The sequence below is a fragment of the Epinephelus fuscoguttatus genome, linkage group LG2 (genome assembly GCF_011397635.1).
Source record: "Epinephelus fuscoguttatus linkage group LG2, E.fuscoguttatus.final_Chr_v1".
Taxonomy (NCBI): domain Eukaryota; kingdom Metazoa; phylum Chordata; class Actinopteri; order Perciformes; family Serranidae; genus Epinephelus; species Epinephelus fuscoguttatus.
Genome location: NC_064753.1, coordinates 28,063,191 through 28,085,104, shown reverse-complemented (window position 1 = coordinate 28,085,104; position 21,914 = coordinate 28,063,191). Strand labels below are relative to the sequence as shown.

The 21,914-nt window shown below is 39.8% G+C and overlaps 1 protein-coding gene across 1 annotated transcript; it reads right to left on the bottom strand.

Moving 5' to 3' along the window:
• Positions 1–1,914: 1,914 nt before the first annotated feature.
• Positions 1,915–3,031, bottom strand: arntl1b (aryl hydrocarbon receptor nuclear translocator-like 1b; the record flags this gene model as incomplete). Its single annotated transcript, XM_049562568.1, has 4 exons — positions 1,915–2,039; positions 2,279–2,385; positions 2,557–2,803; positions 2,932–3,031. Coding segments are annotated over 4 exons (579 nt in total), but the record flags the coding sequence as incomplete, so codon positions are not given.
• Between the last annotated feature and the right edge of the window lie 18,883 nt (positions 3,032–21,914).

Genomic DNA, 21,914 nt, shown 5'->3' with positions numbered 1-21,914 from the left:
TTTATCATCCTCTGCTGCAGGTATGAAGGCAGGTTTTTTATGATGAGGGCATTCCAGGTATGTCAGACATGTAGGACACCTAATCTATAATCATACCAGGTTCAAGTTTTGACCACCTACAGCTCATGCTGCAGACAGAGGCATAGAACAGTCCAGTGCTTCAAAAACATCCTCTCCATCCTGACATGATGTTGTGACCTTCTGCAGTGGTGTAGTGGTATTTGATGAGGTAGGTGTACGGCTAGGTAGATAGGTAGGTTACTGATGAGGAAGTGGGCACACTCTCCTATATATTACAATGGCGTTTTAGGTGATAGGTGGGTATACCGTAACTGGAAAAAAAAAGAAGTGGGCATACCCTGTATACCCGAGTATACCCTCCACTACACCACTGACCTTCTGCATTGTTGAGTACTCCTGTGCTTGGTTGCCTTGTTCCTTCTTCCTGGTCGTATTCTCCACCCTTTCACACCAGGGCCTGCCCTCATATCATCTGGAACTCCAGGCACCGATTTCCCTTCTTCACCTGCAACAAGACGAGGCTGTAACGTGTGCGATGTGTTATGTGTTGCATAAACACAATAAGCAAATAAGAAAAGGTTGTTTGCTTGTCACCTGGCATCAGTACAGTGTCCATGTTGTGTAAGGAGGCAGCAGGATGATGGTAACCGCTCTCAGGTCTGTCAGCTGAAGGACTGTTTTGTTGAATGAAAAAGTAGAAGAGTGAGGAAAGAGGCCTGGCTGTAAATAATGTAACCTAGTTGTCACACAGTGGCTTTGCAGATATCCTGCATCTATTCTGCTCTTCTTAGCCAGCAGCCACTGATGGCAATTTGTGTAGCCATGCTAGCAGTCTGTCGGTTGGTCGGTCCACCAATTTGGTCCAGGTATCTTGACAACTCTTGGATGGGCTCATATATATTTAGTCAAACATCCACATGATTGATTGGCCTAAAATTAGGTACAGATGGTTTTCACCTGATGTATTCTAATGACCTCTGTGATCCTCTAGTTTCCTCCAACACCACCAGCAGGTCACAATGCTCACTTATCAAATATCTCAACATCCACTAAATGGATTGGCACCTAACTTGGTACCAATTAGTGATGGGCGAAAACCAATGAATGGTTCTTTTTGAATAACTCATTTTAGTACCAGGTCAGTCTGGGTCAGGAACTGCTTTTGTTTTGTGGGCAGCTGTGGTTCAGAGGTAGAGTGGGTCATCAACTTATCGGAAGATTAGGGGATCAATCCCTGGCTCCTCCGGTTAAGTATCCTTGAGCAAGATATTGAACCCCAAATTGCTCCCAATGACTGTTCCTTCACTGTGAGAGTTTGTTAAGGAGGCACCTTGTATGGTAGCCTTGGTCACCAGTGTGTGAATGGGTGAATGTGGCTCGTGGTGTAAAAAGCACTTTGAGTGGTCAAAGGACTAGAAAAGCCCTATCTAATGCAGGTCCATTTGTGTCCAAATGACCCATAAAACCACTGACACTTTCATCAGTCTCGGTTGTTTTTTGTGTTTTAGTGCTAATTAGCAAATGTTAGCACACTAACAAGCTAAACCAACATGGTGAACATTAAACCTGCTGAAAATCAACATGCTAGCATTGTCTTTGTAAGCATGTTAGCATGGTGATGTGAGCATTTAGTTTACAGCCTCAAAGAGCCGCTAACGTGACTAGACTCTTATTAAACTACTAAATATACATTTAATAAAATACAATACAAACATACTACAACTCCTAAAATAATACAAGTAATATAAACCTGGATAGCAGTCTAATGCCTAATAATAACAATAATCCTAGAAAGAATATGATATAACAGGATAATACAACATGATGTTGCATTGTAAGCAAGAAAAGGGCAGGTTCACTTAGATGACTACAGTATTGGTAGAGATCATGTAGCTACCACACTTCTTTGGTCCAAGGGCTCTTAAAATTGAACCAGCAGCTTCTTAGTGTGATGAATGAGCCATCTCTTATTTTTAACCTGTAGCAGTTTGTATTGATCTTCTCTCTCATCTGCAGCACTTAGAGCAGACAGTGACAGAGGGGGACAAGGACAGGTAATGGATGAACTGTCCACAGGTAAGATGAACTACAGCGCTATTTTTTCAACCGTTGCAGCACAGCGCTGTAATTCCACCAGACCAGAGCAGATCAGACTGCTTTAGTGTTACAGCTCTAACAAGACAGCAGACAGAGCCTCGTACACTGTGTATGGGCAATAACGGTTAATCAAGTGCTGTCCCCTCTGTAAGACACATACCTTGTTTGTGACATTCTGCTAAATGAACAATATCATCCTCATGACAGTACTCATAAAATGATGTTCCCAGCAGCTCTTGAGGTGAATAAGCCAAAATGACAGTGGCCCTTTAAGAGAAAACAGCATGCTCACTTTATTGTCTTTCAATATATTCTAGTGATACTGGATAATTTATTGATCAAGACACAAAATCTAAGCATTACTATCTGAAACATGATTGATAACAGGTGTGTACATAGGAATATTCAATAGTCCAAATCAGACTTTAAAGTTCTCACCTTCCATCTACAAAGACACATGTCCCATCAACAACATGACATGTAACAAACCCCACGGGCTTGACCTTGATGTGATTCTGCACCAGCTGAGAAACAGTGTGGGGATGCAGGCGGCCAACAGCTACAAGACAGCTTAAGTGACATCCATCAGTGTCTGCCTCATTATTTTCATCCATATCCACCTCAGTGGGAGACCATCTTTCTAAATAACCAGTGCTGTGAATGGTGCAGAAGTCTTTAAGATATGCTGCGAGTAAAGGAAAGGGGTTCAGGTGTATTCTAAGTGCAGGTGTATTTTATGTGATATAAATTTAATATTCTACACTGAAGAGTAATATTAATTTATGATTGTCAGACCCTGATTAACCAACAGACCATTTTGCTCCCATGTTTTTAAGCAGCTGGAGGGAAAATCTTCATCTTCCATGTTTGGGTTAAACTTCATCCTGCAGAAAAATGAGCATCTCACCCCAGAAAAAAGTCATAAAGTACTTGGATTGACATCTGGCCTCATGAAAAGACCACCTAAAAAACAAACAATTAAAAATGTTACAGTGGAGATGGCAGCCTGTAAGTTACACTGTAATCTTATTATTTTATTTTATTTTATTTTATTTTAGTTTAGTTTAGTTTAGTTTAGTTTATTATATTACATCTAATAAGTACACAGCTGTATCTACCAGAACCAAAATAGGGGTAAAGGGAAAAAGACTTAGTAACCATACAATATTGTCATTAGAACGTAAGGTAAATTGTATATAAAGTGTTTGGATGTATTATTACATGTTTATGTTTAAAGAGAAATTCATTAAGACGCTCTTGTTGTTACTGTGGATAACTTTTCACACTGGTGAGTCCCTCTTGTTGTGCCGTGACCGCTGAGGATGCAGGTAATCAAACAGGCTCTGGCCCTTCAGGTCATTCTGGAGACACAAAGATGAAATGCAGGAGGAAGAGTGAGGGCCATATTCCCTTAAGCCAGTACCCGCGTCCATTCAGTCACAAAACACAGTTTTCATACATCATTTAACGTTACAGAAATAATGCTCAGCACCGATTCAAAAACAAATATTGCCTCGATCACAGTCAACAACAAAAAGAAAGCCATCAGCTGCCTGTGGACAATACAGGAGATAAGATGGGGATGATCACAGTTTATAACATTTTTTTTAGGTGATGCAGGTACAAAACAAGTGAAAGACGTGACAGGAACAACACTGTGGGAGACAACACACACAAACACAGGCATATTGGTATAATGTATGTTGATGTGTTGAATGGCATTTTGAACTTCCTCATTCTCCTTGACTGGTCACCTCTCCCAGCCTGCTCATCTGCGTCTCATCAGCTTGCAGTAGATCTACCCCGACCCTTTGACCATTACTCGCCAGGTTGTTATGTCAACCAAAGTGGTAGTTACACTTCCAGGCCAACTTTGTTTATATCTCTAGTGATTCACTATCTTTGTGTTCAGTGTGACTAACCTGTCCCCCTTGTTTCAGGGATCATCACCCACCTCTCCTGTCCTCCATTAACTCCATTCCTCCCTCCTGGATTTATGACTCCCTCCCAGTAGCCTCTCATCCAGATCCTCCTCTAGAATATAAACTCTTTTCTTATCACCACCACCCTGTCTGTGTCCTGCAGTGGGTCCCTCCTGTGTTTACAACAGGTTGATCATGAGGGCATGAGCCTACTCATCATGGATGAAAAGTCTATACTTTAATCTGAAACTTCATACAAGTACTGAATGTATTACATCACCAGTCGACTGAGCACAAGAATAAAATTTAGATATCAAACTTCAAGCAACATGATCACCAACAGCTTTAACAGCTGGTGCTTACAGCACATGACACCCAGAGGATTTCATAGAGGCAGGGGCTGTCGACACATCTCTTCTGTTGTCAGTACACACACCTGAACCAGGCAGAGGAGAATAGTTTATGACACACAGGCTGCAGTACAAGTGAAAACTGAACTGAGCAATCTGAACTTTGGAATTAAATAACTATCTGGAATCATGATTTAAGAGGACACATACATTTCTTACTGAGGATCAAAATCATCCTTGCATAAGACACATTTGATAGTAAACAGGATCTGATGTAACTTTCCTGTTAAGAGATCCTCGTCGGAGGTGATTATGTAAAAGGCTTCTGTTTTGTAGCTCATGTAACAAGTTTCAAGTCTGTGATTCATTGTTGTATTCTTAGAAACTATTTGATCTCATGAAGTAGGAAATGAATTTAAAAACTGTTGCAAAGCTTTTGCAAATTGATCTAAAAATATGTTTTCAGCTAAATCCTAAAATAGAGACATGGGTCAAAGTCAGCCTGAAACTAAAAGTTGAGCGGAGGGAACAGATGGCAGCAGTAATCACATTATCAAAGTCAGTAATATGAGCTTTTTGTTGGCTCTGGGGATTAAAGCATCATTTTGCCCTTCTCGTTCCCAACGCAACATCCTCATATTACTAAACATCATAATCCCTGTTTTTTTTTAGTCCCATTACAACACTGTCATTAGCCTGTTTTTCAACATTAACTGTTCTACAACAGTCAGTCCTGCTCATCAGATCAAACTGAATGTCTCTGTGGTATGATTTCATTTTATGGTTTTGAATTTTCTTTTGGTGCAGACTGTTACTAAGTACTGCATCGGAAATGAACTTCTAAAATCCTTCCAGTAAACCATTTTACTACAGTGGAGGAGAGAGCTCAAGGGATGTTGCAAACGAATAAACACAAGCAAACTGCAAAGCACTGATCAATTTGTCGTGACATTTTTAGGTAGGAATGATGAAAGAAAACCTCTGAGAACTCACTGGGTCACAGAAGCTAGTGGAACACTAACAAACTACAGGAGGAGATGATAAAACGTTGGTATGAGGGGGCTCAGGTAGTCTCTGTCCTTTTCTCCTACAGTATAACATCATTGTACAGGACTGACAGTTCAAAATGAAGTCAGTGATCCATGTGCATCATGAGTGTGTGAAACTACAACAATAAAGGCTCCACCCTAGATATACAGGGATTGAACAGGTCACTGGGGTTGATATGTCTTGTACGCCAGTCGTTAGGGGACTAATCTACTCCGCCTTTTCATAAAAGACACAAGACAGGGTTTATTAAAATTGTATTGATGAAAAACAAATGTCCCAGACGAATGAACAACCTCCCCCTACTTTCATTTGACTCAAGGAAATTGCTTCTTTAATGGCATTTGGAAAAAAATGATCAATCTCAAAAGAAAGCAGTCCATCTCTGATAAGAATCAGAGCGGCTAATGCTGCGAGACCTCGTTAACTGTCCACCATGACGGCTGTCTGACTGTTTGATTATCGTTATTGTTTGTAGCAGCAGCAGCAGCAACAGACGTCGTAGAGGCTGGTCTTTAAGTGGTAGTAGTTAATGTTTTTGTTGTAGTAGGTCTGATGCTGTGAGGAGAAAGAAAAGGCAGAACAAACAGGGGTTGTAACAGCACCACTGTCACCAAGAAGGTATGACCTGTGAGTCATACTGTGTGACCACTTCCACATCTTTACTCTTATTTTTACAACATATCCAGTGGGGCAGGTTGTAACAAACTTCTTGTATTTGACATCATACTAATAAATTCTGTGGTGTTGTTGAAGTTGGAAACATTGCTATTTGTAATAGACAAATAAGACTACTTTGTGCCAAAATTTAAGAGCTCTAACACAGAAATTCTGTGAGTCACAGGTGCTAAGACAAAAAGTCATACAACCATACCCAATAAGAAATCAGAGATGTTGTCTTTCAAACATATGTGTTGATGTCATGTGACCTCATAAGAAGAGATCATCCTTTGGGAGAGACTTTTGAGCCATCACCTCCTCTCACCACATGCTGGCAGCAGAGCGCAACAAACAGATACTGTAAATTCAATTTGTCTGACAGGTTTAAAATGTGTCTCAAAGTCTGTCTTTTCTGAATCCACTAATCACATTTTTGTTAGTTAAGTTTTTAGTCATCAGAAACAATACTTGAAGATTAGTATTTGAATAGGAAGGTAAGAAGAATAATTCATTTTTGTTTGATGCAGTTTCATTGTATGACAATGCTTGATATGTTTTGGTATCCAGTTTCCCCATGAGATCAGCAAATTCTGCAATTCCACCAGCTTAAAAATGGAGTATCAAACACACATCTTATATTACAAGCTGCACACACACACACACACACACACACACACACACACACACACACACACACACACACACACACACAAGTGCTGTCTGCTGCATAAGCAGACATTTTGACTTTTGCTCTGACTCTGCAGATGCATATGATCCTGTCTTCTTAACTAACATGTCAACAACTCTTTCATGTTTTGCAAAGTGATTTATGCACGTTCCAACAATTCAGACTATGCACAAGAATTAAGCTACATGTTCAAATGTGTGATTCAAGTGAACTATTGAATCTAGGATGATGTGTGTAATCTGGTTTGTCCTCATCTACTGCACAGAGACAGCGGAGAAAAGACCGGCTTAATTCCACTGTAAGTTTAAACCAGTCTTGTGTTTTCATTGATAATGTTGCTGTAAGTCCACAAGGAGTCTCTGTGCATTAGAAGATGTTGATGTCCAGTGTCACTGTAAATGAAAGTGTCAGCCAGTCCAGCGTCACTCATTTCCTGGCACAACCTCCGCTACATTACATTATATTCACTTGGCAGATGCTTTTTGTGCATGCAACCGTCAGCATTATACTGTTTTTCATTATACACTTCTTTCCTCCTGTTTAGTTTAGAAGATAAAATCATGGCTGGCTTGACTGAGTCGGAACTTCTCAAGATGAACAAACATGTGCACTGATAAATGTGCTAACTGGCCTTGAAATGTATGTGCAGTCAGTGACGAGACATCAGTCAGCCTTAAAATGGACAGAGTTGATGCTATTAGCACTCGTCACACTTCAGAAACAAACATAGCCTCCGTGACTATGGTTTTTATTTTTAATAATATGGGAAAACACATAGCAGACATACAAAATAAAAAGATATTGAGATGTAAACCTCTGTGCTTCATTAAAGGCACAAGCATCTTGTGAAGTCAAGTGAATATTAAATCATCACATTGTATCTGTGGTATAAAAATGGTTGTGATCAGTCTTTTAGCTCCAAGGCAAAAACATGACACTGTGGTTTTAAATATAAGCAGTGGATTCAGAAGTGACATGTGAGCTAATTGTTTGGCTTTTTGGCTGTTTTCACCCCTTTTTAACAGCTGGGTGAGGACAGGCTGTGATGTCTCCTAATTTAATATAATCCAGGCAGAGAGATGTGAACATGCAACATTATACCTTATTTGACTCCCGCCCAATCCAACCATCTGCTCTTCCTGTGGGATAAAGTGTCAGTGTACCACATATTGACGTGTGTAAAATCAAATGAAAAACATGAGGCCTTTTTTTAGTGCAGCATTCTCTGAACCCTAAAAAAAAAGTCTTCTCCATAATTCAATCACAGACGAACGCTCACGTGTTGTTATTTATAGTGTTTCCCACAATAAATTGCATTTTGTTTGCTTTCATTTCACAGTGTATGCTTCAGGATTAAGAGGAATATGATCCTGAGAAATCATTTTAGGTTTGCTCAGCAGAACAGACCTACGTAAGTGGAAATAACGAGAGAAGCAGAACAAATTTAGCCTTGAGAGCTCACTCAGCTGTTTGTCATCTCTAAAGTCATACTCAAGACAAAACAGTAATGAATACTTCTGCAGATCTGGGCACACAATGCTACTGGAGTCAATGAAGCAAAACAAGTTTCATAAAGGATGACTTAAGATTTAGTTAAATGTAGATTTGGGTTTTAGTTTCAAAGATGATAAGTAGCCAAGTAGCAAGGAGACACTATGGGTGTAAATGTTTCATGCACAGGCCAATTTTGGCTATTTTGCCTCCATAACATGTCTCCTTTCAGACTGGTGGAAAGAAAACATCCAAAATAAACATTTAGCTTTATTTTAGTTCAGATTTGTGTTCAAGAAGTTTATGCAAATAGGAAACCAGCGGTGGGTGCACCCTGGACAGGTCACCAGACTATCAAGGGGCTGACATATAGAAACTGACAACCATTCACACTCACATGCAAACCTAGGGCCAGTTTAGAATCACCAATTAACCTGCATGTCTTTGGATTGTGGGAGGAAGCCAGAGTACCCAGAGAAACCTGCACTGACACGGGGAGAATATAGGGGCTCCCCCACCCCGGGGTTCAAACCCTCAACCCCTGGCTTTCGAACCAAGAACTCTCTTGCTGTGAGGTGACAATGCTAACCAGTGCGTAGGAGAAACAGATCAGAGTTTATTGATCTCCAAATAAGAAAATGATTTATTTCTGATGAGACCAAAAAAAAAAAAAAACAACAAAATTTTCCTCAGGGACACTGTATGTAAAAACATGTATGCAACCATATCAGATTCTGTTTTATCTTGTGTATCACAGGCGTCATGTATTCAGCCTCCCTGTCAGCCTACTGTAACCAAAAGGTTGCAAGAAGCAATTTGTATTCTTGCTTAAAAACAAAACAAAAACATAGCAACACAATGTGAAACCAGACACGAGGCAACAACACAAAAGGTTAACTGTCTGAGTCAGACAAAATCACCTGAGACTATGTGCTAATGGGCAGATTGAGTGTACCAGATCAGAACACCCATCACATTAAAGGCTTCATACTCTGCTGCAGAGAAATATAAGTTTGTGATGTCAGTTTTACACAGTAGTAGGTGCATCTCAGCTGCATGCCATGTGTGTGTCTGATAAGTGTTGTCTCAGTCTCACACAGAGGCAAAGCTAAGAGCTTAAATTCATCATGTGATTGGCATACTGTTCTGGTTCTACAGATCTCATCGCTGTCTGCTTTTGTAATGCACTGTGTAATACCTGGTTTGCACTTGAAACCTGCTCATGTCAAATAGTACTTTGGTGGAAACTCTCTGTCCAGCCTTTAAAACACTGCGACCACGCCATCTGTCAGGAATGAGTCACATGACGGGAACGTTTTTTTTTTATTTTTTTATCCAGGGGTGCATCAGCATGTTGAGACTTTGGTTTTCAAGGAAAAAAATTGTCTCAAAAAGACTTTCTCTGGCAACTAGGATCAGATAATGACCAAACTTTTGTTATTGTCTGTCAAAGTCACGCTGGTGAGAACTGTGTGGCTGTAAAATAGCCTATAAGAGACTGAATCACGTGGTTATCTGATCAAAAACTAGTCAAAACAGTCTTATGACTAGATGCTTTTGTCCACAGCTGGGCCTACAGACTTGTAGTCATCTCACTGTTTGCTTTTTTCTCATTTAACTGCCAAAATATGTCTTAATGTGTTGTTTTAATTCAGTTATGTGATCTGTAAATCCCAGTATCTGTATGTCTCATTAAATCACTTTTAACACCTAGTCATATACTTGTGTTTCCTCTGTCAAGTTTATAACTAGAGTAAGATGGAGAAAGATGCTCACACCTCTTTAATTCCTCTCCTAACCAATATATGGCATTGCTAGTTGTCTTGAATGAATTAGCCATTAGTCAGAGGACATCCTGAAGTAATAAACAATTAGCCTCAAAGAAAGGCTGCAAGGCCTATAGACCAGGGGTGCCAAACTCATTTTAGTTAATGGGCCTTATTCAGCCGTATTTGATCTCAAGTGGGACGGACCGGTAAAAGCACTGTAGAATAACCTCGAAATAATGACAACCTTCACATTTTTCATTTTCTTTGAGTGTAAAGCACAAGTACATTTTAAAAACATTAATATATTTAATAACAGATGATGAACAGCCTGAGATATCTTTAGAAAAGAAGTGCAGTTTCAACAATATGTCTCAGTTCTTCCACATTCAGTCTACGACTCGCCGTCATTACATTTTTCCGTACATTTTCACTCCTGTGTGGTAATGCCAGCATCAGCACACCAAACTAACGTGGAAGCTATTAAGAAAGCAGGTTAAGTTATCTGTGCCTCACAAACCATTTACATATCTTAAGTTTTGGCAGTACCTTAGCTGTAGGGTTCAACCTAATGTGTTTTAAAATAAAAGTCTGAGACAGATTATTTTTGCATTGAAGTTGTTGGTTGACAATATTTTGCACAATGTTCAATATCTTTAAAAAAGACAACAATAAGTATTTATTGTCTTTTTCAGAGAGCTGTTTTCACGTCAGAGTGGTAAAGCCTCTGAAGCAGCTTCTTACATGAAACAGGATACTCATTTAATTTGCTCCTGACAGCTGCACCTCTAAGCCTTCACAACTGCTTCAATATTAGGTGTGCAAAGTCATCTAGCAGACCAGATTGGACCCTTTGGAGGGCCGGTTCTGGCCCTCGGGCATATGTTTGACACCCCTGTTGTAGAGAGTCCATTAATGGGTCAGGGTTGGAATTTTAGTGTTTTTTTTTTAAATTAAGTTAGCAAGATTGTTTTGAGCTTGAGAGCTTCTTGCCCCTAAATATTAGTTTCATTTTTTTTTCTAGACTATAACAACAAAGTTGGTCACTCTACCGATTTATTTGTCTTGACAGTGTGTTGGATTATGCATCATCATCCTGCACGTGCCCAAATCATATCCAAATCATTTTAATTTTACATGAAATTGACTTTGTTCTTAAGGGGGCATCTTCCCCCATCTTACCCTGCAGTTTTTAGTTTTGCTACATAGTTGACAAATAATTGCCTGCATGGACAGCAATGGTCACAATATCATTTTGTGTAAGCCTCAATGACACTCATCAGTTAACTGTCATCTGTTTTATTAATCTCCCTGTGCTTGTTTGTGTTTGTATGGGACATGTGGTCGTGGTGACGTAAACGCCGACCGGACGATCTTCCGGTAACGATCCCTGTCAGAAGGTGAGCAGACTCCGCCCACCTGGCGCACCCGCACCACAGGCGTACACAGGTGTGCTAACCGTGCGGTAATTAGGGACACATTATATCGCCCTTGCCTTTTGCGGCTTACTTTGCGCTCAGATTATGTGCCGTTTAAATAGTAAAAGTGGAGTTAGACACTCCGTAAATGCACATTAGACCATGCACTGCAGACAGTTGAAACAGGGCCCAGGTGAATCCAGGTGAAACTGATTAAACAGTAATTATCAAACAGCTGTGGTCACTGTCACCATACTGTGAACTGACAGGACTCTTGGAATTAAACTGTCAAGTTAAGTGTCGTACTTCGGCCTGGCAGAAGCTGAATTCATGTTAACATTTGGATACATGTCAGCTGGCCAAGATGGAGGGAGATGCCCCCCTGTCAACAGGTGCAGTGAGACTAATGCGTGGAACCAGTTCACCACCATGAAGAAGAAAAAAGTGGCCTTTACATCAAATGTGGTGAGTCAGATACATTTTTCTGTCTTTGCTGGTGTCTTTCATGATGATGAAATGTCTCTTTATGGCTTCGTGTATGTATTTCACTCCTTGCTTTGTTTTTGGTGATGTTATGGAGGGTTTAGCAACTTCTGTACTGCAGCGTGTTTGTCTGGATACAGATATGTACACTGTTAAAGGGACATTAGTAATGAAATATCATTTGTTGGTTGTTTAGTTTTTTCAGTGATTTGTGAACGAGCCTGTGCAGAAGGTCTGCCAGCTGGGTGTGTATTTTCCAGTCTGTTAACTATACTACTTTAACTTAGGCCTTGTAGACTGTTTTTGTTTCTCATGCATAGACATAAAGGTGTGTAAGTCATGTGTTTGATACGTGCATTAATAACATATAAATTTTAAAAGCTGTGGATGTTTTTAGTCTTCTGTCTCTTTCAGTACTGATCTGTATTGTGCTGGAGTTTTGTAGGCTGTATATGTCAATAGGGGTGTCAAAAATATGGCCCGGGGGCCAGAACCGGCCTGCCAAAGGGTCCAATCCGGTCCACTGGATGACCTTGCACACCTAATAGTGATGTATTTGTGAAGGGTAAGAGGTGCCAGGTTTCAGGAGCAAGTTAAGTTAGCAAGTTTTTTCATGTAAAATGCTGTTTCATGTGAAAGGCTTTTCCATCCCGCCCAGAATACAGTTCTTTTCTTTCACTTAAGTTTGGTGTGGTGATGTCATGTTTACTACACAGGGGTGGAAATGTATAGAAAAATGCACATGTAGTGACAGTGAGTAGTCGACTGACTGAATGTGGAAAAACTAAGAAATATTGTTGAAATTGCATTTATTCTTCTGGAGACATCAGACTGTTTGTCATCTGCTTTGTAATTGGATTAGCGTTTTAAAATGTGCTTCTTTAAACAAAAAAGGGAAAAAAATTGGGGGTTTTGTTATTTATCGGACATTATGCAGTGGTTTTACTGGTCCGGCCCACCTGCGATCTAGTCAGACTGTATGTGGCCCGCAAACTAAAATGAATTTGACACCACTGGTTTAAAGGATTAATCCATCAACAGAAAATGAATCCGCAACTATTCCGACAATGGTTGAAGTCAATTTTTCAAGCAACAATGTCAAACATTGCTGGTTCCAGCTGCTCAAGTATTGTGAAGATGTGCTGATATTCTTTACCAACTTTTTGGATGTCGGACAAATGACTGGACGGAACAAGCAATCTTAAGATATCAACATGGGCTCTGGAGTTATAATGGACACTTTCCATTTTACTGACAAACTGATTAAATGTTTACTTGAGAGAATACTTTGCAGATGAAATTAAACAGTGGTCACAGACTTATTTTTGTATGTTAAAATAAGATGCAACATGTAAGCCATGTATCTGTGATATGTGCATTGTTTCATTCTTTTAATGTCAACATTTCATATTGAGTTTGCTACTGGACTTTGTTGGTCACATGACACATGGTCTTCGCTTTATACCTTATGTCTTTAGGTGACCCGTCTGACTTGGCTTCTGCACTCGCTAAAAAGAGCGCTTAGTCTCAGAGTTTATGTTTTCAGTGGTTTAAATATGTCAAAACTGTCACACTGCTTCTTCTTTGAATATGACCTCCTGTAATTTAACCTTTGGACCCCAATTTAAAAAAAATTACAGTGCACTTATAAAAACAGTCTCCAAAAAATTAAGAGCCCACATTAAAACATTTGAAAGAAAACACAAAGGTAAAATGAATCTAATGTTTCTAAGTAGACTCTCTCAGCACTTTAAGAGTCTGTGTTTGGTCTGTGTTTGGGTTCCCACAGATGTCCAGATGACTGGTTTCCATGACAACGCTCCTTTTCACCTCAGAATAGGCCCCACCTTTTGTCGTATCAGGGAGGTTTGCACTTGAGTGTCAAGAGTGCTCTCCTGCTTGCACATATTGATCCGGCAGACATTCCTTATTCTTTATTTGCACACTGAGTAAAATGAGGACGAGTCTCGCAGCATTTATAATTCGTCCTTGGAGCAACAATCTCGGACAAAGCTTTCATTTTAAGTGTAGTTCTTTTTATGTTTTTAAAAGTGATCCTATAATGGATTTGTGCTTTCTCCGAGTACAAACAAACAATAAGGAATGTCATCAGGAAAAGAAAGAAACTAAGAGACCGTCTGCTGTATCTGTATTCACAGCTGTGTGTCTCACCACACAGCGAGTAGAGACCTCACTTCAGAGGCTGGACGTATGATCTTTGATGAGGTGTCTTTGATCAGCGTCATGTCTGGAGTTATTTTCTGAGTGATCCAAAAGAGGAAACCCAAACTGCTGTATTAGTGTGGTTCTGTAGCTGGAGTATCTCCTGAGATAGAGTACAATAATTTCTGTGCTTCTCTGTCTGTGGAATAGTGTGCAACAGCATAAAACTCTCTGGGAAAGGATTGTGGTTTGGGTGAGGAAGGACAGGGCTTTGAAAGAAAATTGCATTTTGAGGTATTATCCATAGCAAGGCTCCATCTGTTTCCTCCATATCTACTTGTACTTGAGTCACTGTGTTAGACTTTTCTGGACTGTAGAGACCACTGATACAAAGTTTTAAGAGGTTACATTTTGACTTTATGCTCTATTTTTTTTTTTTTACTTGCAGTGCCTCCCTGCTCATTCTAGTGTGTGGTTTGTTAATGGGAATGTTCATTGCAGTTGTTGGTGTGGTAATGCACAGAGACAAAATCCGCTAAAACAATCAAGGACTCTGTCTCCTCCAGAAAACGCCACCATCTGTCATTGATTCAAATGCCTGAAATCACCTTTATTATGTTTTGCTGCTAAGTGTCTGACCTTAACAGTGGAGATCAGTCGCATCCCAGCTACCTACAGTTGGCATTAGTTTATTATAACTAACGCCATTAACAAACTAAGGCATTAACAAACAGTATATTTCATCTCTTAATTAGATTTAAGGGAGGTGTTCAAGGTTTAAACACCTGCAAAAGATGGCAGCACAGGAAAAGTGATGTCACTCTAGGTTTCAAAGGGTTAAAATGGCCATAGAAATACCCAGTTTTTGCTGTGTTTAATTTGAACTTGTTGGTCAGTTTTACAATGAACATTCTGACCTGACGAGAGACTCATTGTTGAGGTTGTCTTTCGTTATAAAGACATTGGGCAAAAAGATATTGCCTGGCGAGTCATAGCTCTGGAGGTTGGCACTTCAGTTGAGAAATCAAGTTTAATTAGGGGCACACATGATTTTAAGCTAATGCAAAGATGGAGGACATACAGATCTTTCAGTAAAAGCAGTAATAACTTTACATGTTGACTAGCTGCAGGTGTGTGCAAGGGGCGGCAAGCTTGGCGGCGACGCCAGTGTGTTTTCAGCTTAACTGGCAATCCTGCATACCTTTTACTAAATTCTTAATTAAAAATAAGTGGACTTGCCTCTCAGGAATGTGTTGAGCAATTTAAGAAGCAAACTTTGAAAATTAGGCTTGTCAGGTTGCATTGAACTAGCCAGGCGTGTCCAGACCCAATTCGCAAAACGCGAATGGGTCTGGACACGGAGTGTACATTTCCTCTATTCCCGAGGGACGGTATCAACGGCTGTCACTCAAAGTGCCCCTTCACGCAATTGGAAAGACGGAAAACCAATCAGAGTAAACAAAATGTGTGACGTAGGCTAGCACAACACCACTGTAAACAGACCAGCAAGCAAGTGCAGTGTGCAGCATGCAACGGAGATGAGCTGTGATGATGTCTGGGAAAGAGTGTTGCCGTCTTTGCAGATATCCTCCTCGCTGTGGACTCTGAGTTGCATGGCTGTGATTCCCAGCTTGGTCGCTTCCCTGACCTGCTCCTCCATGAGAGCAACTAGCGGAGAAACAACAATAGCCACTGGGTTTTCACTGAGCCCCATCTTTTTCCCGATCAACGGAGCCAGTTGGTAAATTAAACTTTTACCAAACCCCGTAGGAAGGACGGCAAACACATCGTTTTTTTTTTTCAATAAAAGCTTTCAGTGCTTTTAAAGAAAATATACATTACAAATCGCTCAACACATTTACCATCGCAATTTCAAAATCAGTAGCCATGTTGGTTGTTTATGAAATGCATTCACTCCGCTCCTTGTCCCCCCTATTCCGATGACGTGCCTGTCCTAAAGTAATAAACGGTTGTGATTGGCCCGGTAAGCTTTAACCGATGCCAGAATGAAATCGAATATGAGCTTGTGAGATCAGGATGGTTTTACCAGGCTAGCATTGAACACCAAACCAAAATAAATCAAGCTGGTTTTGTGTTAATGTTGTGTAGATTGATTTTTTCAAATAAGCATTACAAATTGAATTAATCTACATGAATCTCATTCATTCATATTCTAAAACTGTGAATACCATAATACCAGTCAACATGCATACTATGTGAAATATGAGGCAGTGACAAATTAAGTAAAAGCACAAACCAAATTTGTCATACACACTTGGTGTCAACTTACAGCAGTTATTTGTGTTTAACATGTCTTCTTAATTAGCAAGCAGCAGCTCCATCTTCCCAGCCAATTTATCCAGGAGGAGCAGAGCTTCATGATTATGAGGAGATGCTAAGAATGTGCACATATGTTAATTATACTCAGTAATAAGGGACAAGAGGCCTCCATCTTCCCAGACATGCAGTATACATTTTAGATGTGACCCCACTGCTGTTAAAGAGCTTTCAGCCCTCCTCTCTAAAGACTGAGAGTATTTCTGTATGACTGAATTCTGTTGTGGGCTCCTGTCAGCTGTTTCTAAATGCTAATCAGCATGCCTGTTATTCAGGCCAGACCATCTGTGGAGCTCCACCAGTCACAGCACGGACTTGTACTTGTTGCCTCTTCTACTACTTTGCTGAGCCAGTGAGCACAAAAGAAATTCATTAAAGCTTCAGTCCAGCATGAATTACTTTTTTTTTATAATCTGTATGAAGGCTTTCACCCTCTCAGCAGTAATTTTTAACAGTTCTAGTTTTTACATCACGATTTTAATGTTAAATTTTAGCTTCAGTGCCTCCGTTTATGTTCCTTACAATGTCTGACCTCCACTGTACTGACTTGTATCTGTGCAGTTTGTCACTAACAAGTGTTTCACATTCATCTACTGAAGGAGGCGATGTCTCTGCACTTCGCTAAAATCTGAGATTCAAAGCAACAAACTAGATTTGGTATGTCACAAATACGAAAGCCAATCGGCGGCAATTGACGTCTAATACAGGCAACACGTATCGCCAGGGGAACAGACTTTGACACAACACCAGCAAAGACACCTGAATCCTCCAGTGCAGAGCGGCATTGTCAGAGAGCGAGTTTGCATAGGCACAGTCAGAGTTTGAGTGTTCAGTTTTTGGGTGTAAACTGGACCATTGTGAACACAATATAACATCATAGTATTTATTATTATATGTTTCACAACCACTCACGCTGTGTCAGCCACTTTCAGTTAGCCGCCAAGCTAACAAACCATATCAGCAAATTAAAGAAGAACAAAACTTAGTATTCTGATATGTCTGCTGATAACCGATTTTGATTCACAACAGATTCCTCATCTGAGTTTTGGGTTTCACTGAAGCTCAAACATGTATGGCTGGATCTCTCTAATGTTTCTTCTAATGCTATCGCTACCCATCTTGATGCACACTGCTCTTTCATTGGTCAACCAGTCACCAAACTAGCCCAGGTAGCGCTGTAACAGCGCTGGTGAAGGCGGGGAGTAAAAGTGGAATCTACTGAAGCAGCCCTCAGGATCCAGAATTTCTCAATCTGCTTTTAGAACCTATCAGAGTTTTTACTTTTTATTTAATATTTTATATGTTTTATGTTGGAAGACCATAAAGGAGTATTTTTATACACTTTAAAGTTTCTCAGATTTAAAACTTCTCAGATTCTAAAACTACGTTTCTCAGATTTTTGATTTATCAAAAATTGAGCCTACAGTGCATCAAAATGTTTGACTGTAAACGGTACTGTAAACATATACATGCAAATTCTTGCTAAATAAATCTTCATCTTCATGAAAAAATGGACAAAATTCTAGAGTCATGGTAGATGATGTGTGGCAAATTCAGAATTTTATCTCAAACTGAATTTTTGACAGCATTTTGAATTTTGCTCTAATGTGAACAATTGGAGTCAATGTAAAAATGGCAATTTTAAACATCAGTTTTTCCACTTATGGAGCAAATCAATCATTGTTACAAACAAATTACCAACATCTCCATGCTGTCTAGATGCAATATGTGTATTTTCAGATTTTTGTCTTAATAACTGAATTTTTTTACAGTGGTTTCAAATCTGCCTTTCCATGCACGGATGGCTGCTTTCCTACAGTGAATGGCTTACTCAATTTGTGAAGCCACTGCTACTTGCCAGTTAGCTAGCGGTAGATGACCGTCTTAGGTTCCAGAGGTTGCGGGTTCGAGCCTCAGCTGGTGCAGAATCCACATTGTAATGTAGTCATCTTCTTGTGCTCCAGCTTATTGCTTAAAATTGCCTGAGCGTGACTCATCACTGTGCAGCATCTTCAAGTCTTTTTTCTGCTAGAAAATCTGCCTTCATGAAAATAAACCAAACTTTGCACAAAGATCCAGTGTCAATACTTCAGTGTGAAACCATCTGAGGCTTCTCACTTTGCACATAGCTCAACTAGTTAAACATCAGTTTTTCACTTATGAAGCAAATCAATCATTGTTAAAATAAATTACCAACATCTCCATGCTGTCTAGATGCAATATGTGTATTTTCAGATTTTTGTTTCGATAACTGAATTTTTTACAGTGGTTTGAAATCTGCTTTTCCATGCATGGACGACTGCTAAACCTGCACGTCTGGCTTAGTCAATTTGTGAAGCTACACATGAATTGTCAATGACTAATTAGCTCAGTGAGATAGAAATTGATTCTTAGTCTCAGAGGTTGTGAGTTCAAGCCTCAGCTGATGCAAAAGGCAGATTGTGTTGCTAAATTCCTAAATGTTTTCCAATTCTTCTGCTTGTTGCTCAGAATTGCCTAAAAATGCCCGGACCCGACCCATCGCTACGCAGCAGCTATAATCTTCTTATTGTCCTTCAAGCAGAGTTTTTCCATCAGGGCACCTTTTTCTAAACTATAAAAACACAAACAATGACACAATATAAGACGTTTGTGAACTACACACTCTGTATAGAATATAGGAAGAAAAAGGTGACTGTGAGAGGCCTTTTGTGGTATATTTGAAATGAGTGTATATATTTCATTTAGAATAAATAAAGATGGTCCCGATGGGCTCATATAGATTTTGGATTTTTGTGTGATTTGTCAGCCTGAAGTTTCTGACAAAGGAAGGTTGCTGCTTACCAACAGTTTTACAGCGATGTTGCTCCATGATGATTTTTGTACATTTACACATTTTCAGGACTCCTGTATCGGTTATCTGACAACGTAAGCTGTAAAGATTAAGAGTCTCTCTGTGTGTAACGTGACGTTAACAAAACAGGCTTTAATCAGTTTCCAGACATGTGAAAGGACTTTTTATTGAGCTCAGTGATTGTGTGGCTTTCCACGCTTCCAGACACCAGACAGTTGTTTATTTTTTTGTTTGAGAGATCACTGACAGAAAGTAAGTTCCAGTCAGTTCCAGTCAATGAGAAAGCAGCATGTTGCAGTGAGTGTTGTGTCTTTAGTACAGTATCTAAACAACCAAAAACAAAACCACACTTGTATTGCAACATTTTTTTGAGAGTGTACAATTTCAATGGTTTGGACTTCAGTCCAATCTGTAAATGTCAGACATGTTTCCTGCTCCCTCCAAACTTTGTTGTCAATCACTATTATTTACTTGTTATTTACTTGTTTTGTTTAAAGATCAGTCTTGTGAAAATCAGACGGTTTGGACAAATCTGTAAAATGAGGCCAGGGCTGTGTCCTTCTCTTCATCACTCATTCATGGTTTCCTAAATGACAGACACTTTTGTATTGTACAGAGTTGACAGAAGTGTCAGTATGGGACTGCTAAAAGTGACTCAGCCATGGAAACTGTTTTTGCTCCACTGTAATTGTTGAGGGCACTAATGGATAAATGTCACACTCAGAATTCGGACACTCAAATAAAATGTCAGTCAGTCAGTCAGTCTTGTGCTATATAGTGATTAGGCAGTGATTTCAGACACTGCCCTGGTGTACACATATTTGGCTTGATTGTCACAGTCCTGTGATGAAAAGGAAAGACTTGAGTGTATTGTAGCTCTTAGTGCTCGACCATCAACATGCACCAAGTATTTTTGATGATGTTGCATCGGAATAATGCTACCGGACATAAAACGTGATTAATGTAAACTGAAAACATGTTTACAGTTGAAAAATATACCCATAGATAGCGCAGTGTTTGTGTCCGAATGAAGTATTTTCCGATTAAGACGTGGGATATGTCGGTATTACTCAGGTTTAGGGGCATTCTTTGGGCTTGTATACAGCACATTCAGATTATGAATCTTAGTTGGGGTTTTTACTGCAGTTTGTGACACACAGCCTCTTACCTTTTTACAGGGAGCTCTGTGCGTTGTCATGGAAACATCGTACACAAACCAACTCTCCAACAGTTTAAAAGACTGGAATAGAGATGTATGCTCAAAGGAAAGTCCCATATTTCTGGTCGGAAGGAGAAACATACCTACATTTCAACATTACGAAAGACTTAGATATTGAGGTATGCACAAATATCTAAACAGAGACCTTTTTTAAGAAGGTGTTTGAAAGAGTGAGGTTGTGTTTGCAAGGTGGAAGAAGTTACCATCGTGTGCAAGTATGCATGTAAACATAGTCCTTGATGTCAGTAGTTACACCTGTGCATTACCTGCTGACATGACATATCAAAATGCCTTCAGTGGAAAAGGACTATGACTGGTTATTGCAGGGTTTTCTGCAGGGAGTTTTTCAGTGATTGAATTAGCAGATTTAAGACTCTATGTAATGTTTTTGTTGCATCTTCATTGATGCAGGTGGATTTTTAGACAGTCGGCAAATATTGCCCAAAGATATTTTAAGATCTTTCTGAGATTTGAAGCCTTTTGTATTGACAATCTTTACTGTGTATGTACATAACACAAGTTAAAGGGGTAAATGTCCCTCATTAAATGTGCTCATTAAGAACTGCTCCTGTCATATGTAAATGCCCCTTGCATTGGACAGGAGCAACAAAATCACAAACTTGCTGTTTTGATTGTACTCCAGTCTCCGCTGTACACAGTGTGTGTTTCAAAAGGAGAAATGGTGTGACCCACAAAAGTACTGCAACACAATCCATCCCATTGTATGTGAAACCAAACTTTCCCATTAGGTGATAAGGAGAGGGGGGATACAGCAATTGTTCCGAAGAAAAGATCCTGTGATTTTTGCCTGAAGCAGAAAGCATTCATTTTTATTGAGAGGAAGATAATTCAGTGAATTTCACAAACACCTGATCCCATCTTCATGAGTTTTTCTGTAACTGATACACCAAGCACACCCATGAAACCCTCTGTGATGCACGATAAGAGAGTGTCTGTGTGTTGTTGGAGGAGATGGCTGTAATATACATACTTAGAGCTCTCTTTTCATCACTTGTGGGTGTGGCAGCTTTTTCCACAGACGACCTGAAGCTGTTAAACACTTGTAAGATGTTATATGGTGTATCATTCCACTAAAAAACTGAACACAGTGCCACCAAGGGAAGCCAGGCAGGGAGCCATGGAGAGCCAACTGAGAAGAGTTTGTCTAAAAGGGAGTGTAACTAGAGCTCCTTTTGGCAAACTGAATACCCACTGACTTTGGTCCAGATTAATTTATCTCCACAACTGTTGTTGGACTGACAAGAAATTTTGCACAGACATTTATGGTCCCTTCAGGAAGAATTTATGACTTTAGTGATTCCCTGCCTTTTCGTCTAGCATCACCAGGTCATAATTTAAATGTGTCTACGAACAAACCAACAACAGTCCCATGAGCCTCAGCTGTGCTTTGCAATTAGC